General features: G+C 33.4%; 2 protein-coding genes across 3 annotated transcripts; both read left to right on the forward strand.

The window, feature by feature from the left end:
• The first annotated feature begins 816 nt into the window (after positions 1–816).
• LOC134246780 (actin-related protein 3) lies at positions 817–11862 on the forward strand. 2 transcript variants are annotated; one of them, XM_062729141.1, is made up of 10 exons: positions 817–977; positions 1736–1904; positions 2442–2552; positions 2961–3164; positions 4008–4151; positions 4913–5086; positions 5218–5310; positions 5862–5987; positions 8645–8728; positions 11299–11862. In XM_062729141.1, exons 1-10 carry the CDS (start codon positions 934–936, stop codon positions 11392–11394), a joined length of 1245 nt encoding a protein of 414 aa, XP_062585125.1. In that variant the 5' UTR covers positions 817–933; the 3' UTR covers positions 11395–11862. The 2 variants fall into 2 exon arrangements, with proteins under 2 accessions (XP_062585125.1, XP_062585124.1); XM_062729140.1 differs by lacking the exon at positions 817–977 and adding an exon at positions 1189–1373.
• Positions 11863–13676: 1814 nt separating this feature from the next.
• LOC134246779 (uncharacterized) lies at positions 13677–23396 on the forward strand. The gene is made up of 3 exons (XM_062729138.1): positions 13677–13760; positions 14493–14700; positions 23248–23396. Exons 1-3 carry the CDS (start codon positions 13697–13699, stop codon positions 23342–23344), a joined length of 369 nt encoding a protein of 122 aa, XP_062585122.1. The 5' UTR covers positions 13677–13696; the 3' UTR covers positions 23345–23396.
• Positions 23397–23599: the final 203 nt, after the last annotated feature.

The raw sequence follows: 23599 nt of genomic DNA on the forward strand, positions 1-23599 counted from the left end.
CTCAAACACCAAGTACCATATGCACCCTCCATGATACTTACCGTTTATGCCTGCAACGAGCTTTTATCTGCTTTCAGCTAAATATTTCTAGACCCCCTTCGCATATGCGTAACTAAGGCACTCTGGATGGCTTGGAGCTTAGAAACATCATTTTCCTGACCTTTCACTCAAATTTTAGTGACAACTTTAGGTGTCTAAAATGTCTGCGCCCATGCATATTTTAATTTATTTCATTTTTTGAGATTTTCAGAAAGTATGCAAACAATTCATCCTTCGATAAATACATTTTATTTTTTAAAAATACGAATCAATTGTAGCGGACAGTATAGAGGGAACTTATACTGCCTCGCCAGTGAGCTAGCTTTTCTAGTGATGCGGTAGTAAGAGTCTCCCTCTATTTCAGGCAAGTTAAGCAACGGCGAGCCTGTTTAACCCTTGGATGGGTGACCGCTTCACGTTACACAATATATAAAAGAGCTCCGTGTATGTCAAAAAAAAAAACTTGGCCTTCGTGATGAATCAAAAATACTAGTAGATAAATACACGATCTGTCGGAAAATAGACTGGTGAATATTTCATTTTAATATCTAATTGCATATGTAATGTGTTTATTTAAAAAAAAATGTCGAAAAAGAATATAATTATTATGCATCAAATAAGGTAAATGCGCAGAAAATATACATCTAATTTAACAAAATAGTGAAAATACATTATAAGTATTCAATCTAAAGCATCGGGCTCGAATTTTTACAGCAATCTGGATCACTGATATGTTTGTTTGGCAGGAGATGCGAGCCACTGCAAAGCGCTTTGTTCACGCAGATTACTGATAGTGGAACGTCCATGTTTACTTCAGTAGAGCCGGCTGAGTCACTTCCGTATTCACTTAATACATTTTAAACGTCTTACATTCTGTTTTAAAACAAAAAAATCATGGCAGGTCGTCTGCCTGCAGTTGTCATAGACAATGGAACTGGGTATGCTATCAGATTTCCTCGATTTAACATAATTTAAATTAGGAGTGCACACACACACTGGGGTGGGCGGATATGTACCCTTTCGAACATAAATAAATCAAAAGTCTTTTTTAAATAGCTATTGAAGTAAAAACTTCCTGTTTAATATGTTAAAGCGCTAGAGACAGTTTAATAATCACGTGACTATGATGTATATTCTACAGGAAATTCGGTTTATGCTCTCATATCCGCATACTTCCTGCTATCGGTTGTAAAATAGGGAGGTCTCTGGTGTGAGTGTGTCAGAGGGAAGAATTTCAGGGGGATTTAGATTTTTTCTGTGAATATGTCACTGTCATCAGGGTTTAAAGGTTCCCCCACGGGGACACCTGCAGTGATCATTGATGGAGGTACAGGGTATGTACTAGGGCGTGATTGTTGGTAATAAAAGCATATGTTTCCTTGTTCCAGGGACTAGTGTTATGTTGGGAAACTTTCAGTTTTTACTTGTATAAAGATTGAGATCATTATCAAATACCTCTGGTAAGAATGAATTTGTGTGTGTTACTTTTGCAAATGCTTTGAAATTTGGTAAATAAACTAAATATTTTAGTTTAAACTCAGTAGTCAGAGTGAGGGAGATCAGAGATAGGAGGCTATTTCCTGCAGGGAAGAAACCAGCTATAAATCAAAACATCACTAGTTGTTAAGATTTTTTTTTTTAAATCAATTTTTTTCCATCTAATTTTTCTACGATTCATTGTTTTATAATTCTGTAGGTACACTAAAATGGGATATGCCGGTAACACTGAGCCACAGTTCATCATTCCGTCAGCCATTGCTGTAAAAGAATCTGCTTCAGTGGGAAGCCGACAAGTCAAAGGTGTGGAGGATCTAGACTTTTATATTGGGGATGAAGCTGTTAATGCAACTGGATATTCAGTTAAGGTAAGCTTTTAAAATAATATAACATTAAATAATGTTACTTAATTTTTTATAAATATTTGGAAGGGGGGTTAGCTTAAAGTTGCTAGGACTTGGTGATATGTTTTATCCATCATGCCTTTCCACTTTTACTTTGATATGGAGGTCGCTACATTTGTGCATATGTCGATGATGATAATGTGCACTGATGTGTGTCAGAATTGCTAGTTACGTGTATCGTGTATGAACAAAAATATTGCTTTTTCTATGCATGTAACATAAAATCATGATTGCAGGTTAAATTTTACCAATAATTTATAAATATAATGCATGGAAATTGATTGTTTGTTGCCTTCAAAGGTATTGTATTATCGAATTCAGAAAACTTTTTTTATGTACCTTTGTTTAACTATGATGTGGTAAAACCCAATGAAAAAAGGAAAATGGACTTTTAACTTCTATACCCTATTGACATCTCAGTAATATTTCTTAACTGTTTACAAATTTATGTATAATACATGTGATTCTTATGACTTCATACTGATTTTCTTATGCTTTCAGTGGCCTATAAGACATGGTATAGTAGAAGACTGGGATTTAATGGAAAGATTCTTAGAGCAGGCAATTTTCAAATATCTAAGATCGGAGCCTGAAGATCATTACTTTTTGTTGGTAAGAAAAGAATAAAAAAAAGTGTAAGATGTATATTAAAAATAAAATTGAGTAAAGAATTCAAAAACAAAAAAGTCATGTTGGCAGATTTTTTTCTATGAACAAATACAATAACTTGTTTAAAAATTTCAAAATATTCCTTGAAAAAGCCTCAATGTATGTTAGAGTACAGACTTAAATTGTTAATCTGGATGCAAGTGTTGCTGAGCAAATTGTCCAAATTCTCAATGCATCCATGTAAGTGACACTTAAATGGTGTACATCTGCATAAATTGCTCCCCCTCACATTTCGACCAGCAAGTGAAGTATCCAGGTTGAACAAGGTTCCACTGTATCATGTAATGCATTATATTGCCAGTTTATTGATCCAATGTGCTTGACTAAGTTAAGTTAAATTCTCTCTTTCAGACTGAACCGCCATTGAACACGCCAGAGAACCGTGAGTACACAGCAGAGATCATGTTCGAGTCCTTTAACGTTCCTGGTTTGTACATCGCCGTGCAAGCCGTGTTGGCCCTGGCTGCGTCGTGGACGTCACGTCAAGTGGGAGAGAGGACCCTCACAGGAACTGTGATAGACTCCGGTGACGGTGTCACCCATGTCATTCCTGTTGTATGTTTTAATTGATATTCTACAGAATTGTAGCTTTTTTAAATACCATTCTTTTATCAAGGATATATTTATTAAGGAATAGTGTCAAATTTTTTTATTTCATGATGTGATCAATCGAGTGGCTTGGGTGATAATTTGCATAAAAGTCGAAAGGGTTCATGCATAAAATTATTACGCAAGCCAATTGATTGATCATCGTCATAAAATTAAAAAATCTGACAGTTATTCTTGATATTTACATCCTCTTGATTCCGCTAATCCACATGTTACAAGCCCCGCTTCTGTCTCTATTTGTCCCACCCAGTTTTTAACTGTGCCTATCAATAAACCAGTACATTTATGTAGAAATAAAGCACATTAACTATTTGTAATTTAATTTTGGACAAAGACATTGGAAATTTAAATATAAAGATTTATATAGTTTAATTTGGTATATCATGGGGAAAGAGGTTAAGACCAAACATTTTTGTCAAAAATGAGTTGCATAATGATTTTCAGAAATCAAACATTTGAAGAATTAAGCTCTAGCATAATGATTTTAAACACAATAATATTTTGTCAAAGAGTTGTGTATTGAAGGAAGTTTACAAATTTTTTGTTTAATAGATGATATATTGTCTTACTTTCCTCATTTTAATAAGGAATTTTAAATTTCAATTTGGAATTTTTAACATGGAAACAAAATTGATTTCTTCATGAAGCAATATTACTTGCTTAGCTGAAATCTGTGCAATTTTTTTTAATGAAGCACAAAGGGTAAAAAGGAAATAGCAAACATGGATTAAATGTACATCACAATATTCATCAACAGATTTAGTGAGTAGTTTTTCTTGCACTTGACAGGCTGAAGGGTATGTGATAGGAAGCTGTATAAAGCACATCCCCATTGCTGGTAGAGACATTACCTATTTCATTCAACAACTGCTGAGAGAAAGGGAAGTGGGAATTCCCCCCGAACAGTCCTTAGAAACAGCCAAAGCTATCAAGGTTTGTCTCCAACATATTTAAGAAAATTCAAATTTCTGTGAGGAAAACAGTACAGAATTCTTTTTATGTTAATTTTCATTTACAGTGTACAAATTGAATTTTTCTTTAGTTATTTACTGGTATTTATTAATTTTTTAAGGTGTTTGTGACAGAATTAGTTTTGGTGCTGCTTAAAGATGTTTATTGTTTAGATTGATTTCACCACATGATTAATGTCAAACTTAACTTGAACTTAAATAGGCTTTTAATGATTTGGGATATATCTCAGTCACATTGATCAAATTTTTCAGAGTCTGCCCTTTTCCAAGTTTTAGCCTGTTAATGTAAATCTATTATGTTTAGTGTATACAATATTGAGGAACAAGTTGGCATAGTTCTGATTTATTGCAAAACTTTTTTGTAATTTATTTATTTATATATACTGTACGTGTGCATAATTTGGTGTATTCAAAATGTAGCGTGATCAGTGGATATGGAGGTGTTGGCGTAATCATGAATTAGTGCTACATATGTTCTTGCCGTATATTCTGTTTATAAATGAATTCTTGGTGGTATTCATGAATTAGCGCATCATCATCTGCGCCAAAGCCGCTAAAATAAGAAGCCCATTATTTTAAGTACACATATAGTATGTGCAAGACATTTAGTGTTGTACTTAAATTAGTGGATCTTGATTTCTGTCGAAGGTGCTCAGCAAAGTGTCATATGTTCATTCTTTGAATGTTCAGTTCTTTTGCATTTTTTTTTCTTCTTTTAATTAGGAAAAATATTCATATGTGTGTCCTGATATTGCTAAAGAATTTGCCAAATATGACCAAGATCCAGGCAAATGGATGAAGAAATATGAGAGTCTCAACTATATCTCCAAGCAGCCATTTTCTGTTGATGTCGGATACGAACGCTTTTTGGGTCCAGAAATCTTCTTTCATCCTGAGGTATGATATAATTTTGGAGGTATTCTAGAAACATTTGCATTGAAATAATTAAAAAAATTATTTGAAGTAATTTTTGTGATAAATATTTCTGAACCAGTATTATAAACTTAAACAATGGTTTCCTTTTGCAGTTTTGCAATCCTGACTTTATCACACCTATATCAGAAGTGGTGGACACAGTTATACAGCATTGTCCTATAGACACTCGTAGAGGATTGTATAAGGTCAGTCTCTTTTTAAAAAATTAACAAAAGCAGTCTCTGGATGTAATTTTTCTTTGTCAACATGTCTGTGTATTTTTCTTAAAAAAATAATGAGAGTGCTTATTTTATGTTGTGTGACCCATTTGCAGTGTATACATGTACCCGGTATGTTCCTACCCATTTGCACTGTATATATGTGTGTTTGTTCCTTCATTTTATATATGAATTCGGTATTCTTATTACCTTGTAAAAATTAGGGCAGATAAAATTGTCTACCACATATAGGAATACAGACTATTGATTTATAAGATTAGAAAACCTTGATAAGGAAGGATTTTTTAATTTTTTCTTTAAAAAGATTTTTATTGTTCACATATACAGTGTATTTAAAAAATTGATAGACCAAATATTCAACCAACAGAAAGCATATTATTTACACATTACAGTTTCCTTCCTTTTTGTCTGAAAATAAGACTTCTTTAGTTTGATCACAATGCAGTAGTGAATAGGGTATTTTTTAAATTTTTCTTTAGTCATTTAGAAGTTTCTTAGAAATTTTATTTTTTGTGTAGAACATAGTGTTGTCTGGAGGTTCAACCATGTTTAAAGACTTTGGAAGGAAAATTCAGCGTGATGTGAAGAAAGTCGTGGATGCTCGACTGAGAATCAGTGAAGAACTAAGTCAAGGAAGAATCAAGGTACGAGCTCAGGGCTGGTGTAGAATATTTTCATGGAAACTTTTATTGCAGAGCATTTTTTTCAAGTCTGTTTTAACAATCATCATCAGTTGAATCAATAAAGAAAAAAAGATACTTGCCAAAAGTCTGTACAATACTACCAGTTAACCAGTGAACCCCAAATTTGTTGTTCAACAATACATGTACATGTTGCAATATATACCAGTTTGAGTTGATTGATTAACAAAATGTTAAGAAAAGAGTTACATGCCATTGTTCAAATAAAGTATGGTCGCAGATGGCATGAAATTGATTAGAAATAGAAAAGAACAAATGCTGCATGAAACCAAATTAAATTAAATCTATATCAGAGAACTGGAACAAGACTATTAAAAAGGACCCGATATTAAACTTAGGTAACAGTATGGACTAGCACCTTGCAGCCAGGCAATGTTGATATCGATTCAAAAACAAATATTTGCATTTGTGTTTCTATGTATGAGAAAAAAAAAGAACAAAAGTGAATATGAATTTCTTCATATTATGATTTATTGCGATACCAATTTTTATTTTGCAAGTTTCATGATGCAATTTTTCGGTCGTGATACTTAGCACTTCTTGCCAATTTCATTTTTTTTTTAAATCAGACAATGAAAGTGTATAAGACATTTCTTTTTTTTGAGAATCCTCGAACTACTAAATAAACTAATGTAGAAAGGGAAGTCAATGGAGATCTTCCTTCTTAGATACCAGGAAGAACTATGAAATTTGGAAGAAATTATTAGATAATTAAATACCGTATAATCCCTATCAACCGCCCCGGGCGCTTAGAAAATTGCCAAAGGGGGGCGATTATTTTGGTGTTCTCTTTATGATATTTAATGTCATATATTAACTCCAAAAAATAGTTTGAAAATAAAAATAAATATAAGAAACAGCTAAGATAATGTCTAACTTTACTTAAAGTGAAGATAATTCACCCAAATTATGCTAAATTGATCATTTTCCAATGAGAAATTGGATGATAGACAAATTTTATTTTCACTTCATTTTCTTGATACGTTTCTAGTTGATTTTAATCACTGTACAGGGGGCCCTTATTTCCTGACAATTGAAAAAGACCTAAGGGGGCGCTTATAGGGTTAGGGCGATTAATAGGGATTATACGGTAGTACAGGAAATTTGGAAGTGTACATAAGCCAGAAGTATACTGTAAATGTATAATGAATATTCAGAAAGTACTAGGTAGATCAAGTCTTTTCTACCATGCGAAAAAATCAATACCTTATAGCATTTTATCAAAAGATCTAGAAGAAAAAAAATAATATATGCTGAAATGGAACTCCATGTAGTTTATAGGCCTTTCAACTAATTTTTCAAGTTGCACATATGGTAAAAAACATTGTATAGATAGGTTTATAGGTACATGAAATTATCAAAAAAGATAATAACTTAATATGCATACTTTTAATTACATCATGAAAAAGTTTAATCATTTATAATTGACTTTTCCTATGTTGTGTTGAAGGATAGGTAACTCAGGTGTGAAAAATGACCAACTTAGTGCCGATTTATGAGTTATCGTTTATAGGAATGACATATAGGCTGCTTCAGCATTGTTATTGTTATATACACAAAAGGGTTCCTTACATTGTTTTGTATACGAAAAGTTTTGACCAAGAGAAAGAGAATGCCTTCACTCTACCTGAAATAACAGGGTCAAATGAATGGGGAACAGACTATATTCAATAGTTTTAACTCTCTTTGACGATCATTATGAAGAAGAAAATTTAATGTCATGTTTTTGTGTTCTCGCTTTTTCGCTTCCTGTGTAAATATATATATTTTTACAAGTAAATGCAACAATTGACTATCTTATTTGTGTTACTAAGCACAAAGGGGAACGACCGAGTATAGAAATTTAGATAGGTTAGAACTGAGAAGGAGGGTAGATTTCACTTTTTATTTTAATTAAAAATTTTAATTATATGCAGTAAACCGGTGTCCGCAACTATACAGTAAATAAGTTTAACATTGTTGCTAAATTTTAAAACCACTGGATTCTAATGAGAGCAAAGAAACACTTGGGAAATGCTAAAAACTGCCTTGCATGTAAACAGTTAGATACCCCGAGCCTGCTCTCAACAAGTTTCAGCAGTGAGTTATCGTTCATAACACCGACCCCTAGCGGCAGTTGAAAGGCCTATAGTTTACTAAACTTTTGCTTTAAAATACCGTATAAGTAGAATTTTTAGCGAGGATTTAATTTTGGCATTATTAGCGAGGGTGTTGACATCGCTAAAATTAAATGTCGCTAAAAATTAATTGTGTATTATTTGTAATAGTTTCTTTAGTTAGCATTTTAAAATCGCTAAAATTACTTCTCGCTAAAAATAAAATACCAGATTTCAGGTAGAAATCGCTAAATTTGCGTCTCGCTAAAATTTCCACTTATACGGTACATCAAGCTACCTGAAGTAATAAATAATTTGCTTGAAGTATGAAAAATTGCAAATTTATATATATAACCGATTGTGAGATGTATTACACTAAAAGCTTTTTCCTGAAACTCTGCATCCATACCAAAGTTAGTGAGTAAGCATGAAAGTTAAAAAAAAATTTGACATTTTTTTTTACTAAAAAATGCCCTAAGTTGGAGATTTGTTATTTCTTTTCAGCCTAAGCCAATTGATGTACAGGTGATAACCCATCATATGCAGAGATACGCTGTGTGGTTTGGTGGAAGTATGCTGGCATCTACAGTAAGTGTTTATGAATTTAGATACTGACTGTGGTTTCATCAATTTTTGTTGTCACCCGCTTTCGCGAAAGCGAGGGGACATTAAATCTCATTCGTCTGTCAGTCTCTCCGTCTGTCTGTCTCTCCGTCCGTCACAAAAACTTTAACCTTGCCCATAACTTTTGATTAAGTGGAGCTATGACTTTCATATTTCACATGTGTATTCCTTGTGACAAGACCTTTCTTTGGGTGCTACCAAATTTGACCTTTTGACCTTGACCTTGGAGTTTGACCCACTTTTATACAAAAATTCCAAACTTTTACTTTGGTCATAACTTTTGAATGGTAGATACTACGACTTTTATATTTCACACATGTATTGTTTGTAGCAAGACCTTTCATTGGATACCAACAACTTTGACCTTTTGACCTTGACCTTGGAGATTTATGTTCTTACAAAAAAACTTTAACTTTGACCATAACTTTTGAATGGTAAGGGCTAAGGATTTCATACTTTATGTATGTAATCCTTTTGAGAAGACCTTCATTAGATACCAAGAACTTTGATCCTTTGACCTTGACCTTGGAGTTTGACCTACTTTTTAAAAACTATAACCTTGCTTACAACTTTTGAACGGTGGATATTAGGACTATCATATTTCACATATGTATTCTTTGTGGCAATACCTTTCATTGGACACCAACAATTTTGACCTTTTGACTTTGACCTTGGAGATTTGTGTACTTATGAAAAAACTTTAACCTTGACCAAAACTTTTAAATGTTACGGGCTAGGGCTTTCATACTTCACATATGTAATCCTTGTGAGAAGACCTTTCATTAAATACCAAGAACTTTGATCCTTTGACCTTGACCTTGGAATTTGACCTTCTTTTCAAAAACTTTGACCTTGGCCACAACTTTAAAACAGTGGATACTGGGACTTTCATATTTCACATATGCATTCTTTTTGGCAAGACCTTTCATTTGATACCAACAACCTTGACCTTTTGACCTTGACCTTGGACATTTTTTGTACTAATAAAAAACTTAAACCTTGACTATAACTTTTGAATGGTAAGGGCTAGGGCTTTCATACTTCAAATATGTAATCCTTATGAGAAGATTTTATATTGGATACCAAGAACTTTAACCCTTTGACCTTGACCTTGAGTTCAGTGATGATTTCTAAATAAATGACATATGATAGGGTGTTCATATTACACACAATACGTCATAAAAATGACATCTCACCCACAATGACACCGAAAGCGGGGGACCACATTTCCTTGAATTTGCTTGTTGGCATCAATTTTCATGGATTTGTAAAAAAGACATCTTCAAGGATACCTAATTTCATGGACAAGAGCATTGCCTATACAAATGAATACTGTAGATTCCTTATTTTTCGCGGGTACTTATTAATGGGTTCTCCAACAGCAAATCACGAGAATAATAATTCGCGAATGGATGGTTGATCAAGAGAATTTACATAAGTTTAAGCATCATAAAAATAAAGGCGAGTAATTTTATTTAGCGTGTGGTGCTTCTCGAGAAATTACACGATAATTAATTCCACATGTATATTTAGGAATTCACAGTAACAGATTTCTAATTCTTCATTCTATGAACATTGAATTTCGTGGATCTGCTCAACAACGAAATCCTTGAAAATTGGGGCTCAACGAATATTGATAAAACCACAGTTTAATTAAACAATGGGAGAGCAAGTTTCATCTCTGTACTTTTTTTTTTTAAATTGCGAAAACTAAACTGTGCAAAATCATTATATTAAGTAAGGTCATTTGTATAGACTTCCAATTATAAAATGCAGTCACAAAATAATTTAACGAAATTTTATTTTTAGCTCTACTGGTCAGAGACCAGAAGAGCTTATGCGATAGTAATGCGTCTGTCTGTCCTTCTGTCTGTAAACAATTTTTCAAAATGCTACTCCTCCTACAGTTTTGGTCTAATTTCAATATAACTTTGCACACAAGTAGACTACACTAAGATAAATAATTCTGTGTATCGGTTTTTGATTCCGATAAACGTTGTTGCCGTGGTAACTAAAAATAGAAATTTCTGTAAAATTGTTTCAAAATGCTACTCCTCCTACAGTTTCCGTCTGATTTCAATATAACTTGGCACACAAGTAGAAAACACTATGAACATAAAGAGACTTTATCAATGATCATTATTCTATTTATTGCTGTTGTTAAGTTTCAATTCCCAACTGCTTAAGTACTTTACTCTTCCTTTGCTACAAGTACAAACCAGTAGAGCTACAGTCTCGACAGAGACTTCTGGTTCAATTTGGAATATTGATTTGTTTGATTTGATCAAGGACAACACAAAAGTCCATATATTTTCAGAAAAATGTTATGAAACATTTTGCAATATTGTATTCTATTTAAAAAGAAAAGGGTTTTGCATGCTTTTGTTTTAATATGTTTTTATGTATCATTTTTAAAAGTTTTTTTTTCATAAATCTTTTCCATATTTGAAATAATAATCATAGAAATTATAGCATGTACAAGAAGATGTTTACCAATAACAAAATTCTAATATTTGTACTGTTTTTATTTTTAGCCTGAATTTTATCAAGTTTGTCATACCAAGGCCGATTATGATGAGCACGGACCTAGCATTTGTCGTCACAATCCTGTCTTCGGTACTATGTCCTAGTGATCGGGGAACCACCCTATTGTTTGTTCAGGAAAATGAAGGAAAGAAGAAAATCAGTGGCTTCCATACAAAACTGAACATACTAACTTAATTTGATCAAAACACTTGTAGTTTAATTATGTCTCAAATTAAACAGTAAGCAGTGTATAAATTAATATGCTGCAGAAGTACATTTCATTTATATATGGGTTTAAAACGGTTGGTCAGATGTAAAGAAACTTTGTGATATTAAGAATAAGTTGTTCAAGTTGTTCACTGATATTAGTATAGAATTGAACAAAAATCATGTACAGCGTCACAATGAAATTGTTAAGTACAGAGTATTATACATGTATATGCCTATAGGATCCAATTAAAAGTTTTATATCATTTATTTTCAAATTCATTAAAGTATTTATCATTCAATGAAATGTTTATATGACATGACATGTATATGAAAAAAATAAAATATTACAGAAAACACTGTAACTCTGTCTAGAATGTTTTTTAAAGGACTCGGAAAATGGGGGGGGGGGGGGGGTCTGCCATCAATGTTTCTTAAGAGACCATTAACTTGACTGACTTTCAGCTGAAATGAAAGTTAATGATGAAAGCTTTGGATAATGTTATTAGAAGGAAAATGCTATTTCAGACATAGCATCTTTGTTGATAATTGCCATTATTTATTTAGAAGTACATGTATTAAATACAAAAAAAATGAATAAATTGATATTTGCCTCTGTTGCATTTGGAAGTGGGTTCATTTATACCTTAAACAATTTTTTTCTTCTTGTCTGCAACATGCATTCAAGATTAATTTGTTGCTAATATATAATTAATATACATGACATGTATACCTAGAAATCAGATTTATTGGGGGGTTAATTTTCATTGTTTTCTAGGTATGAAGAGACCCACGACTTCATGTCCACCACGAAATGTAAAATGTTACATTGTACATACATAACTACTCAACAATTCTTCATCCACGAATTCAAATCCCCATGAACAATGAATTTTTACTCAAACCACGAAAATTTGACCCCACAAAAATATGTGATATTACAGTATAGGAATTGAAAAGATACTCATAAGGATCACCTTTTTTAGCTCTACTGGTCAGAGACTAGAAGAGCTTGTGCGATAGTAAGATGTCCGAAGTCCATCCGTCTGTCCAGCTGTCCATCTGTCTGTAACAATTTTTCAAATGCTACTCGTCCTACAGCGTTGGTCTGATTTCAGTATATAAATTGGCACATTAGAAAACTACACTAAGGTACATGATTCTATTTTTTGCTGCCTGTTGCAAAGTTTCAAAATCCAAGTGCTACTTTTCTTTTGTTATATGTACAGATCAGTAGAGTTACAGTCTCATTCGAGACTTCTGGTTTTCTTATCAGTACTGAATACACTATATGTATACATATATTGATTTCATAAAGTAGTAGGTTTCTAATAAAAGGATATGGGTGAACAAAGAGAGCAAAATGCCTGTGTTGCAACACATTGAAAAATCTCAGTTGTATCATAATGTATGTAAACTACATGTAAAATATCTAAGATTTTAAAAAATCTCACGAAGATTGAACTTGTTTCTCTATGAAATAATGATTTTTTGGCTCACATCAAAAAAAGTTCGTGGTTCAAGTTTTAATTTGTGGCTCCGTCGATCATGCCCATAAGGTCCATTTTTTTTAAACCTTTACATATTTCTTTTTCCCCAAGTATTCCTGGACAAATTATTTCAAATAACCCTACCATATTTGTTTAAAAATCTCCTCTTGGGAGAAGTTATCCTTTATTAAACAAAGTTACATTCCCTTTATCCGAGGTTACTTCTTTCCACCAATAAGTTTAATTTGATTGGTTCTATATGGTTCTGGAGGAAAAATATTTTTTTTAACGAAGACTATACTTATGAGCTTTTAATTCAAATGAGCTAGACAGAACAAAAAAACAACAACACCGGTCGTGGACAACACAACGCAAAAAATAAACAGCAACAATCCAAAAATCAAAAGATTCTGATGAGAAAGGGTTCTGAAACGATTCATTCACTCTGTTCAAGTATACGTAGCATTTTGTGCGTGCATGATTCAGTGATTAATCGTTATGGAGGGAAACACGCGCACAGGTAGATATCAGAGCTAGATATGCTAACAATGTAATTAATAATGATGATGACGATTTTCTCATTTCGCAAATAATTAGTCAGAACATGTAAAGACCCCCAGAGTTCATAGCGCGGTATGATCCGCGCCCCATCCTGAGGCTAAGTTGTAAGAAAACTGTTCTTTGTAATGTACGTTTTCGTTTGTTGATCATGTCTGCTTTTTCTGTTTTATCTGTATTTTTACTTGGATTTTTAGTTTTTCTTTTTAATTCAGGTATGTAGTTAAAGTAAGTTGTATACGTTTTTTCTTCATATCTTCTGCCTGGGCTTGCTCAAATGAATAAACTATAAAATCACCTAACATTCGGTCGCTTTCATCCCATACAAGTAATAACATTCGAACACAATCTTAATTTATTTTGTTGATTTATACCTATCATAAAATTATAGATATGAATAAAAAATGCAGGTGCATCATATTAATTTAACTGGGGGTACACTGTTTGAAAGGAATGGAATTAAATGTATCAATTTTACAGAAAATCAGTAGAATGTGTTGCAATAAAATATCAATATATTCGAACAAAATTATAACAATGTGAGGGAAAAAAGGAATTTACGTGATACAGTAAGAAAAATATCACGACTTTTGAAGATGAAGTTCAGCCAAAGCCGTTGAAAGTAGATTACATACGTACGTATAACAACTGGTTGGCTGTCCCATTCTTTTTCAAGAAATATGTGTTTAAAAATAATTAAATAAATAATTAGAAATAATTGCAATGAAATGCCGTTGAATTTTAGGAAAAGATGTATCAGGCAAGAGAAATTTAAGATGGAAGCAATTAAATTTAAAACTAGGTAGATTTAATTTTTAGTAGGACACTTCATTCGGTGTACTCTCTAAAATTGACATATCTAAAGCAGCACATGTATGCATTATTTGTTTCAATTTAATCCTAATTTTGCCCATAGTTTTTATTTCCTACTTGTTTTATTTACACAGTTGATCAGGCTGAAGGCGGAGAATGCTGCAAGGCTCATTACGATAACGGAGGATTGCGTCATGACACCACGTGGTGTAGCCACTATTGTTGTCATGATCGACGGCGCATGTACAGCCCACTTTACTGCTGTAGTGATTTCTTCAGGAGGGCCGACAGATCTGACAGACTCGACTTCTGTAGCTCGTGGTTTACAGCTTCCGCTAATCTGTAGGTTTTCTTGTTGGTTAACATTATTGTTCCCCGCTTTCGCGAAAGCGAGGGAACATTAAATCTCATTCGTCTGTCCGTCCGTCAGTCTATCAGTCCGTCACAAAAACTTAACCCTTGCCCTTAACTTTTGATCTAGTGGAGCAATGACTTTCATATTTTACATGTGAAGTGCCTGTGACAAGACCTTTCTACGCGTACCACCAAATTTGACATTTTGACCTTGGAGTTTGACCCACTTTTACACAAGAAATTAAACTTTTACTTTGGCCATAACTTTTGAACGGTATAGATACAAGGACTTTCATATTTTACATTTATACTCTTTGTGGCAAGATCTTTCATTGGACACCATCAACTTTGACCTTGACCTTGGAGATTTCTATACTTATGAAAAAACTTAAAATAACCTTGTCCATAACTTTTGTACGGTAAGAACGAGGGCTTTCATACTTCACATATACATGTATAATCCTTGTGAAAAGACCTTTCATTGGATACCAAGAACTTTGACTCTTTCACCTTAACCTTCGAGCTTGACCTACTTTAAAAAAACGTTGACCATAACCTTTGAAGGGTTAGGGCTAGGGCTTTCATACTTCACATATTTTATTCTTGTGTGAAGACCTTTCATTGGATGTCAAGAACACTGACCATCTGACCCTGACCTTGGAGTTTGACCTACTTTTTGAAATCTTTAACCTTGGCCCTAATTTTTGAACGGTAAGGGCTAGGGCTTTCATTCGTACTTCGCATATTTAATTCTTGTGAGATGAACTATAATTGGATACCAAGAACTTAAACTCTTTGACCTTGACCTTTGAGGTTGACCTACTTTTAAAAAACAAACCTTGACCATAACTTTTGAAGGGTTAGCCTTAGGGCTTTCATACTTCATATATTTTATCTGTATGACAAGACCTTACATTAGATATCAAGAACTTTAACCCTCTGACCTTTGACCTTGGAGTTTGGTCTACTTTTTAAAAACTTTAACCTTGGCATAACGTTTGAAGGATTAGGGCTAGGGCTTTCATACTTCACATATAAAATCCTTGTGACAAGACCTTTCTTAAGAAAATAACAACTTTGACCAATTGACCTTGGAGTTTTACCTACCTTTCAAAAACCTATCCTTGGGACAAAAAATTTCCCAGCATGCTATGATTTCTGATTCCTTGACCTTGACCTTCACTATTGACCTTATTTTTCAAAAATTCAACTTTGGTGATAATTTCAAAATGACACATGATAATGTGTTCATATTTGACACAATATGTCATCAAAATGACATTTCACCCACAAAGACACCGAAAGCGACGGGGGGGGGGGGGGCGACACAATTCTTTGAATTTGCTTGTTTATTCTATAGAATTTGTTAAGTAAAGGTGGGGGGGGGGCAAAATAAATTGAAAAAAAAAACAATTAATAACTTTTAATGTTAGATTTGGTGATTCCTTGTACACGGATCATTTCTGCTATAAGTCTGTCAAAACGTTATGTCCCGGAGGGTTACCTATAATGCGGAAAATACAAATTCATACCATACAGTGCGTGGACAATTCGCTTGCAGAGAAGGTTTAATTAACCCGGCAAATATATAGATATTTTTTAATGGCTTCTGTCCATCTGATATTGAACATCTTTAGGTTTTCCATCCCTAATAGGACCAAAGTCTCTAATCCTTCAATGCCTATCCCGTACACAATACTCTGATATTAATTTAAAGCATTTTACAGTAGAAAAGGATTTACAAGAGAAAAAATTTAAAGTGTAATTAACTAAGCAGAAATTATTTAACAAAGATTGCATTGAAGTCTTTGGCGAGTCTGGGGACAAGTGATTTTTTAAAATAAAAATTCAAATAATAAGAATACCATGCAATAAATACTGTGATGTAAAGATGCATTAAACATTAGAAATAGAATGAAAATAGAATACGTTTTTTTTTACCAGAAAATATTTTTAAATTGATTTTTATTATTTTATATTATTTAAAAACCGAGGTAGATATAAGGTAACCGTAATTAATTAGGACAAATGTCATTCTTACATGCTAGTAGTAATAAATGGGAATTTATGTCTAAATGTACAAGTCAGAGTATTCAACACCTATATATTTGTTATGCTAATTTCATTGAAACTGTTGCTACAAAGGATGAAATGTAGTTGTGATGCTGAAAAACCATCTATCACTTATTATAGCTCTTCTGAGCCAAAAGCTCAAAGAGTGCTATGGCCATTCGTGCGGTGTGCGTAAACATTTTAGAATATGGGCCATAACTCAAGAACCCTTCGGCCAATCATTTTCAAATTTGTCACAGGGTATCCCTGGCCCAAGGGCTACCATTTATACTAAAACTAGGGTTGGGACCCTTAAACAAGGGGAGATAATCAGGAAAATAGAACCAAAAGTACTGTTTGTTAAAAAATCTTCTTCTCCAGAACCACCAGGCGGATTTTCACCAAACTTACGAATAAGAATCAGGATATGTTGAAGATTAAAAATTGCACGTGGAATTACCCTGGGGCAAAGGGTGTGGTCTCAAGGTCACTTCAAAGTTGTCCAAAAATTTTACTTTATAAAAAGATTGATATTTTGTTTATCATAAAGACTAGGATAATCAAATCTTGTAAGTTGATGCATCTTAGGACTTCACATCATGTTCAAAAGTAGGTCACAGTGACCTACTTTTTTTATTTTACAGGCATTTGTTTTAAAATTGATTTTGAGACATATTTTGGACACTTTAAGCCTATGATCATCAAACTTTGTCAATTGATGCATTTTGGGTCCTCAAACAACGTCAACTTAAAAGTAGGTCACCGTGACCTCCGGTTTTGAATTTTATAGCTAATCTTTTCTAAAACATTTAATACGAGAAATTCAGACACTGAAATGTTTAGAATCGTCAAATTTTGTAAGTTGATGCATCTTGAGGCCTTAAAACATATTTATGAAAAAGTAGGTCACTGTGACCTACTTTTTATATTTTGCAGGCATTTGTTTTCAAATTGTTTAAAAGGTATATTTTGAATACTTAGAGACCTATGATCATCAAACTTTGTCAGTTAAGGTGATTCGAACGTGACGAAAATACGTCAACTGCGCAATGCGAAACGTCACGGAAATTTAATCTCTACACCAAATGTTCTAATACATAAACTTTTTTAATGCAACAATTATAGATTTATTTCATTAATAAACAAAAATAAGAAATAATTGAATACGGAAAAATCATATTGTTTGTTATCCTTGATTTTATTTAATATATGTTTGATTAATTTATGTATTAGAGCATTTGGTGTAGAGATTACATTTCCGTGACGTCAGCTGATGGCAATGGGGCCTTGGAACGAAATTCGAAGTTTGCATGAATTTTAGTTGTTTGCATTATCAACGCGTTGGATTTAAACTTCAGGAAGAAATGTTTAGCGAGAAATATCATATTTGAACCTAATGCTACACGCAAACCGGTAGGCATGTCCGATTTATATGTTAAATTCAAGCCTGAACCGAGAGGGGGTGAAATTGGCGTTGCACACTTTGTGTATTTAGTCAGCCCCCGGGCTGACTAGTTACGTTAGGATGAAACTGCAAGTGCGCTTGCGTTAATCGGAATTCTGGGAAAAAGACCCCCGGGGGTAGGGCGGGGCCAAAATGGCCGACCAAATGTTTTACATAGAAATATATAGGAAAATTCTTTAAAAATCTTCTTCTCAAGAATGACAAAGCCATTATTCATCATATTTATATGGAAACATGCTCTGGTAGTGTAGATTCAAGTTTGTTCAAATCATGACCCCCGGGGGTAGGGCGGGGCCAAAATGGCCGACCAAAGTTTTACATAAAAATATATAGGAAAATTCTTTAAAAATCTTCTTCTCAAGAATAACAAAGCCATAATTCATCATATTTATATGGAAGCATGTTTAGGTAGTGTAGATTCAGTTTTGTTCAAATCATGACCCCCGGGGGTAGGGCGGGGCCAAGATGGCCGACCAATGTTTTACATAGAAATATATAGGAAAATTCTTTAAAAATCTTCTTCTCAAGAATGACAAAGCCATAATTCATCATATTTATATGGAAACATGCTCAGGTAGTGTAGATTCAAGTTGTTCAAATCATGACCCCCGGGGGTAGGGCGGGGCCAAAATGGCCGACCAATGTTTTACATAGAAATATATAGGAAAATTCTTTAAAAATCTTCTTCTCAAGAATGACAAAGCCATAATTCATCATATTTATATGGAAGCATGCTCAGGTAGTGTAAGATTCAAGTTTGTTCAAATCATGACCCCCGGGGGGTAGGGCGGGGCCAAAATGGCCGACCAATGTTTTACATAGAAATATATAGGAAAATTCTTTAAAAATCTTCTTCTCAAGAATGACAAAGCCATAATTCATCATATTTATATGGAAGCATGCTCAGGTAGTGTAGATTCAAGTTTGTTCAAATCATGACCCCCGGGGGTAGGGCGGGACCAAAATGGCCGACCAAGGTTTTACACAGAAATATATAGGAAAATTCTTTAAAAATCTTCTTCTCAAGAATGACAAAGCCATTATTCATCATATTTATATGGAAGCATGTTCAGGTAGTGTAGATTCAAGTTTGTTCAAATCATGATCCCCGGGGGTAGGGCGGGGCCAAAATGGCCGACCAAAGTTTTACATAGAAATATATAGGAAAATTCTTTAAAAATCTTCTTAATCATTTTCTAAAAAATAGCAAATCCATGATTCGTCATGGGACTACTTTTGGATTTAAACTTTACAATAAAAAGCCATTTTATACTAGTCCTACCCTTGGTGCTCAGGTGAGCGATGTGGCCCATGGGCCTCTTGTTAAATGATACAATAAAAATATTTCATTGCTTCTAATAGAAGATAAGTATATTTATTCCCTTAATCGCCATTGCAAGCCGAAGATTTAAATTGTGTATTCCTCTGGATGCCTGATGCAAGACTCCCTCGATCAATATTCAATACCTTGCATAAGACATTCATACAACAATCCACTTGCCACAAAGGTCCCAAAATGGTGAAAAAAAGAACGATCAATTTCTTTTCACTCTAATGATGGAAGTTATGAAAACATCAGAAGACCACTGTAAGACAGTAAATTCTTATAATTTACATGATGATAGACGTGTAAGTGCCGCTTGTGCACGTGAACCGCGCCCATATGTGAGAAATTGACCACAGTGGAACTGTGCTGATTTATAGATAGGGTCAACCCCCCCCCAATGAAAGGAGAGAGAGAGGGGGGATGAATTCCAGTATTTTAATCTATAGTTTTGCTATGGTGGTAGACATCATCAGACATTTTATGTACTAGTATACGTAATGCATGTATAAACATATTTGAAATTTCCATTTTAAATTGTTTTCCGTGGCGTTCACTACTTTTTTGGAAGCAATTCTTTTCTTTCCTAATAACACTAAAATGGATGCTCAAACTTAGAAATTGAATTAAATATACATGCAGTGTGCCCCCCCCCCCCCCCTCCACATCATGCGTTGCCTCGAAATGGCAAATGCACAACTAAAAAACTGTTATTCAATAACATTTAAAAACAATCTAACAAAAAGTCTACCTTCCTTTTATTCATCACAATCTATATCATTCTTATAGAATTTTACGTGATCTTAGTTGCCATGGTGGCTTTTGTTCATTTACCGGTATGAACTTTCTCTGATGTCTGCGTCGAAGAGAATTTATTGGAGATAATTTAAATAATTACTTCAGACTAGTTAATTCTATGCTTCATTTTTTATTTTGTACAGCGTTATGTTACAAATAAGAAAACAATTACAAGAATTTGACTTTTCTTACAATGGCATTTATTACATTTAAGGAACACAACATGATGGATAGATCAAATCATAAACCTTTACAAAACAAGAAAGAAACTTTCGGTATTCCAGTGGCTGACGCTCAGCTTTTTTAAAAAAGCTAACCTTGTTATATATAATGTTAGGCCCTAGAGATGGTAGAATTTTTCGATATTTGACTTATTTAGCGACTAGATCATGGATAAAAATTCAGATGCCTGTGTAAATACCAACGGGTGTCCAGTATTCAAACAGCAAGATGGACTAAGAAGTCTGAACGACCTGACCACAATTATTTCAGTCATAAGTACACATTACAAATAGGCCCTACGGACATGTGAATACGTTGAAACTGTTACATGTATGCAGACTACGCTCTACCGTATACATGTTGATCTACGTACTTGGAACATTAAAATCATACATATATGTAAAACAAGGCACACAATTGCCCCACCAGACATTAAACGTAAAATGTATACTGGTGGCTTTTGTTCATTTACCGGTATGAACTTTCTCTGATGTCTGCGTCGAAGAGAATTTATTGGAGATAATTTAAATAATTACTTCAGACTAGTTAATTCTATGCTTCATTTTTTATTACTAATTCAGGGCCCAGGAAAAAAAAATTCATGTAAATTACAGATAAACAAGACACTAGAATAAACATATAATGTACATGTATAATGAAAAGCAATTCTTTGATTAAGTACATTAATTGGTAGTATAAAAATTAATTCTCGTGTGTATGCAAAGGTTGTATTAGTATTTTAAATATGTCTATAATGTATTATCCCTGTAGGAAAAGAGAATTTTCAGAATCTACAATTTTACTGAAATTCAAAATCGAGATACAACCCCCCCCCCCCCCCCCCCCAAAAAAAAAAACCAAACAAAAAACCCAAAAACGAAAAGCATATTTATAAAAAACAAAAGATTATCAATTTTTTACACTGAACCAAGCTATGGTGCTGATATACCTATAGACTTTGCAGGTCTACTGCCGTCATAATTATAAAACCGGAAGTACGAGTTCATAAATTTGAAATTTTAATCAATTCAATTAGACATCAGAAAGAAAAAAAAATCTTGTTTTCCTCATTTTTCCCCTGATAATTCAAAAACTTGAGCAGCAGGTTTGTAAGCTTAAAAGAAAAAAAATGTTGGCCTTAATATTACATTGCATACTTGAAAAATGCATTTAGTTTCAATATGTCAGAGGAAATTCGAACTGAGAGATTATTTTAATGTTTCTAAAGCTATTGACTATTTTATTGAATATTTTCACCTCAAATGTTCAGAATTGATAAATTATACGATGTATTTGATTATTTTATGCAAACTTTTAAGATTTTTTGTGTTTATCTTTTCATATATAAATGTTTTTTTGGAAAAGGCTAAAAATTGAGCAAGACCCAATGAAAGTCAGATGATTATATCTTTCTTCCGGACTCATGAACCTACCAATTTTTTTTTTCAAGGTTTAAAGCTTTGTTTCACTGCTATTCAAAGAAAGTTAAAAGAGAAAATTCCAATTACTCTTGGTATGATTTTTTGCCATTTTATCAATTGGAAGTCATGCTGAAACTGTCATTATTCAAGACAGGAAATCCTCTAGTATCATTCTTATCATTTTTTAAAAAATCGAATTACTTTGTTGACAGGTTCGAATCACCTTAATGCATCTTGGGTCTTCGGAAAACATCGACCAAAAAGTAGATCACAGTGACCTACTTTTGACATTTTATGGTTATATTTACGTATTTTAGGTGCTTATTGGCTTAGAATCATCAATTTTTGTCAGATGGCGCATCTTGGGTTTTTGGAGAATGTCGACCAAAGGTAGGTCACAATGACCTACTTTTGAATATCTCAGGTACTTATTGGTTTAGAAGCATCAAACTTTGTCAGTTGGTGCATCTTGGGTTTTCGGAGAATGTCGACCAAAAGGTAGGTCACCATGACCTACTTTTGACATTTTATGGACTTATATAAGTATCTCCCGTATTTATTGACTTAAAATCATCAAACTTTGTCAGTTGATGCATCTTGGCTTTTCGGAGAATGTCGACCAAAAAGTAGGTCACAGTGATCTACTTTAGAATATCTCAGGTGCTTATTGGCTTAGAATCATCAATTTTTGTCAGATGGTGCATCTTGGGTTTTTGGAGAATCTCGACCAAAAAGTAGGTCACGGTGACCTACTTTTGAATACCTCGCGAACTTATTTGCTTAGAATCATTAACCTTTGTCAATTAATGCATCATAATTCCTCAGAAAATCTCAATTAAAAAGTATAGTACATGTATTTTATAGTTATAATGAAATATCTCTAGCCCTAACTGGCTAAGAATCATCAAACTTTGTCAGTTGATGCATTTTGGGTCTTAGGATATTTAGAGTTAGGGCTTCAATATTAACAGAAGTGATAGGTTGCACAATTTTTCAGAAGAGCGATTCAAGGCCCTTGGGCCTCTTGTATTGCTGAAGTTTAGAAAAGTTATTTGATTTTTTTTTCTATGCACATATCTTTAATTCTTTTATTTAAATATTTCGCAACGAAACAAATATTCTTGAAATGCGTTTCCTTTTTTTTTTTTTTTTTTTTTTGATTTAACGTGTTCAGCCGAAGAAACAAAAATAAGAAGATAAGATGTAATTATGAGTTTACTACTTTTTAATATCATGTTGATTTTGCTTTGTAGATGGGCGCCCGTGTTGATAGCCATTGTTATAATCGCCATTTTGATTGGTTGTGGAATATGTTGCTGTTGCATTCCGGGATTTTGTTTCTGTTGTTGACATTCCAGAGAACCAAAAAAACCTGAAAAGACACGTTATAAAATGCATCACACCTTCTTTTTTTTCTCTCTCTCTCTCTCTCTCTCTCGAATTGAAAAGTTCGGAAGATACTTACAACTCTTTAAAAATTGCAGGTCATATATATGTTGTTTTTATAAAATCATTGTCTATACCCATCAGCAATTAACTTTTTACTTTTTTTGTGGGTTTTTCATTCGTTTGTTCTTAAAAGTTCTTATTATGTGTTTGTGAATG

Source organism: Saccostrea cucullata, unplaced genomic scaffold (assembly GCF_032062105.1).
Source record: "Saccostrea cucullata isolate Sc308-1 unplaced genomic scaffold, CSIRO_AGI_Scuc_v1 ctg2785, whole genome shotgun sequence".
Lineage (NCBI taxonomy): Eukaryota > Metazoa > Mollusca > Bivalvia > Ostreida > Ostreidae > Saccostrea > Saccostrea cuccullata.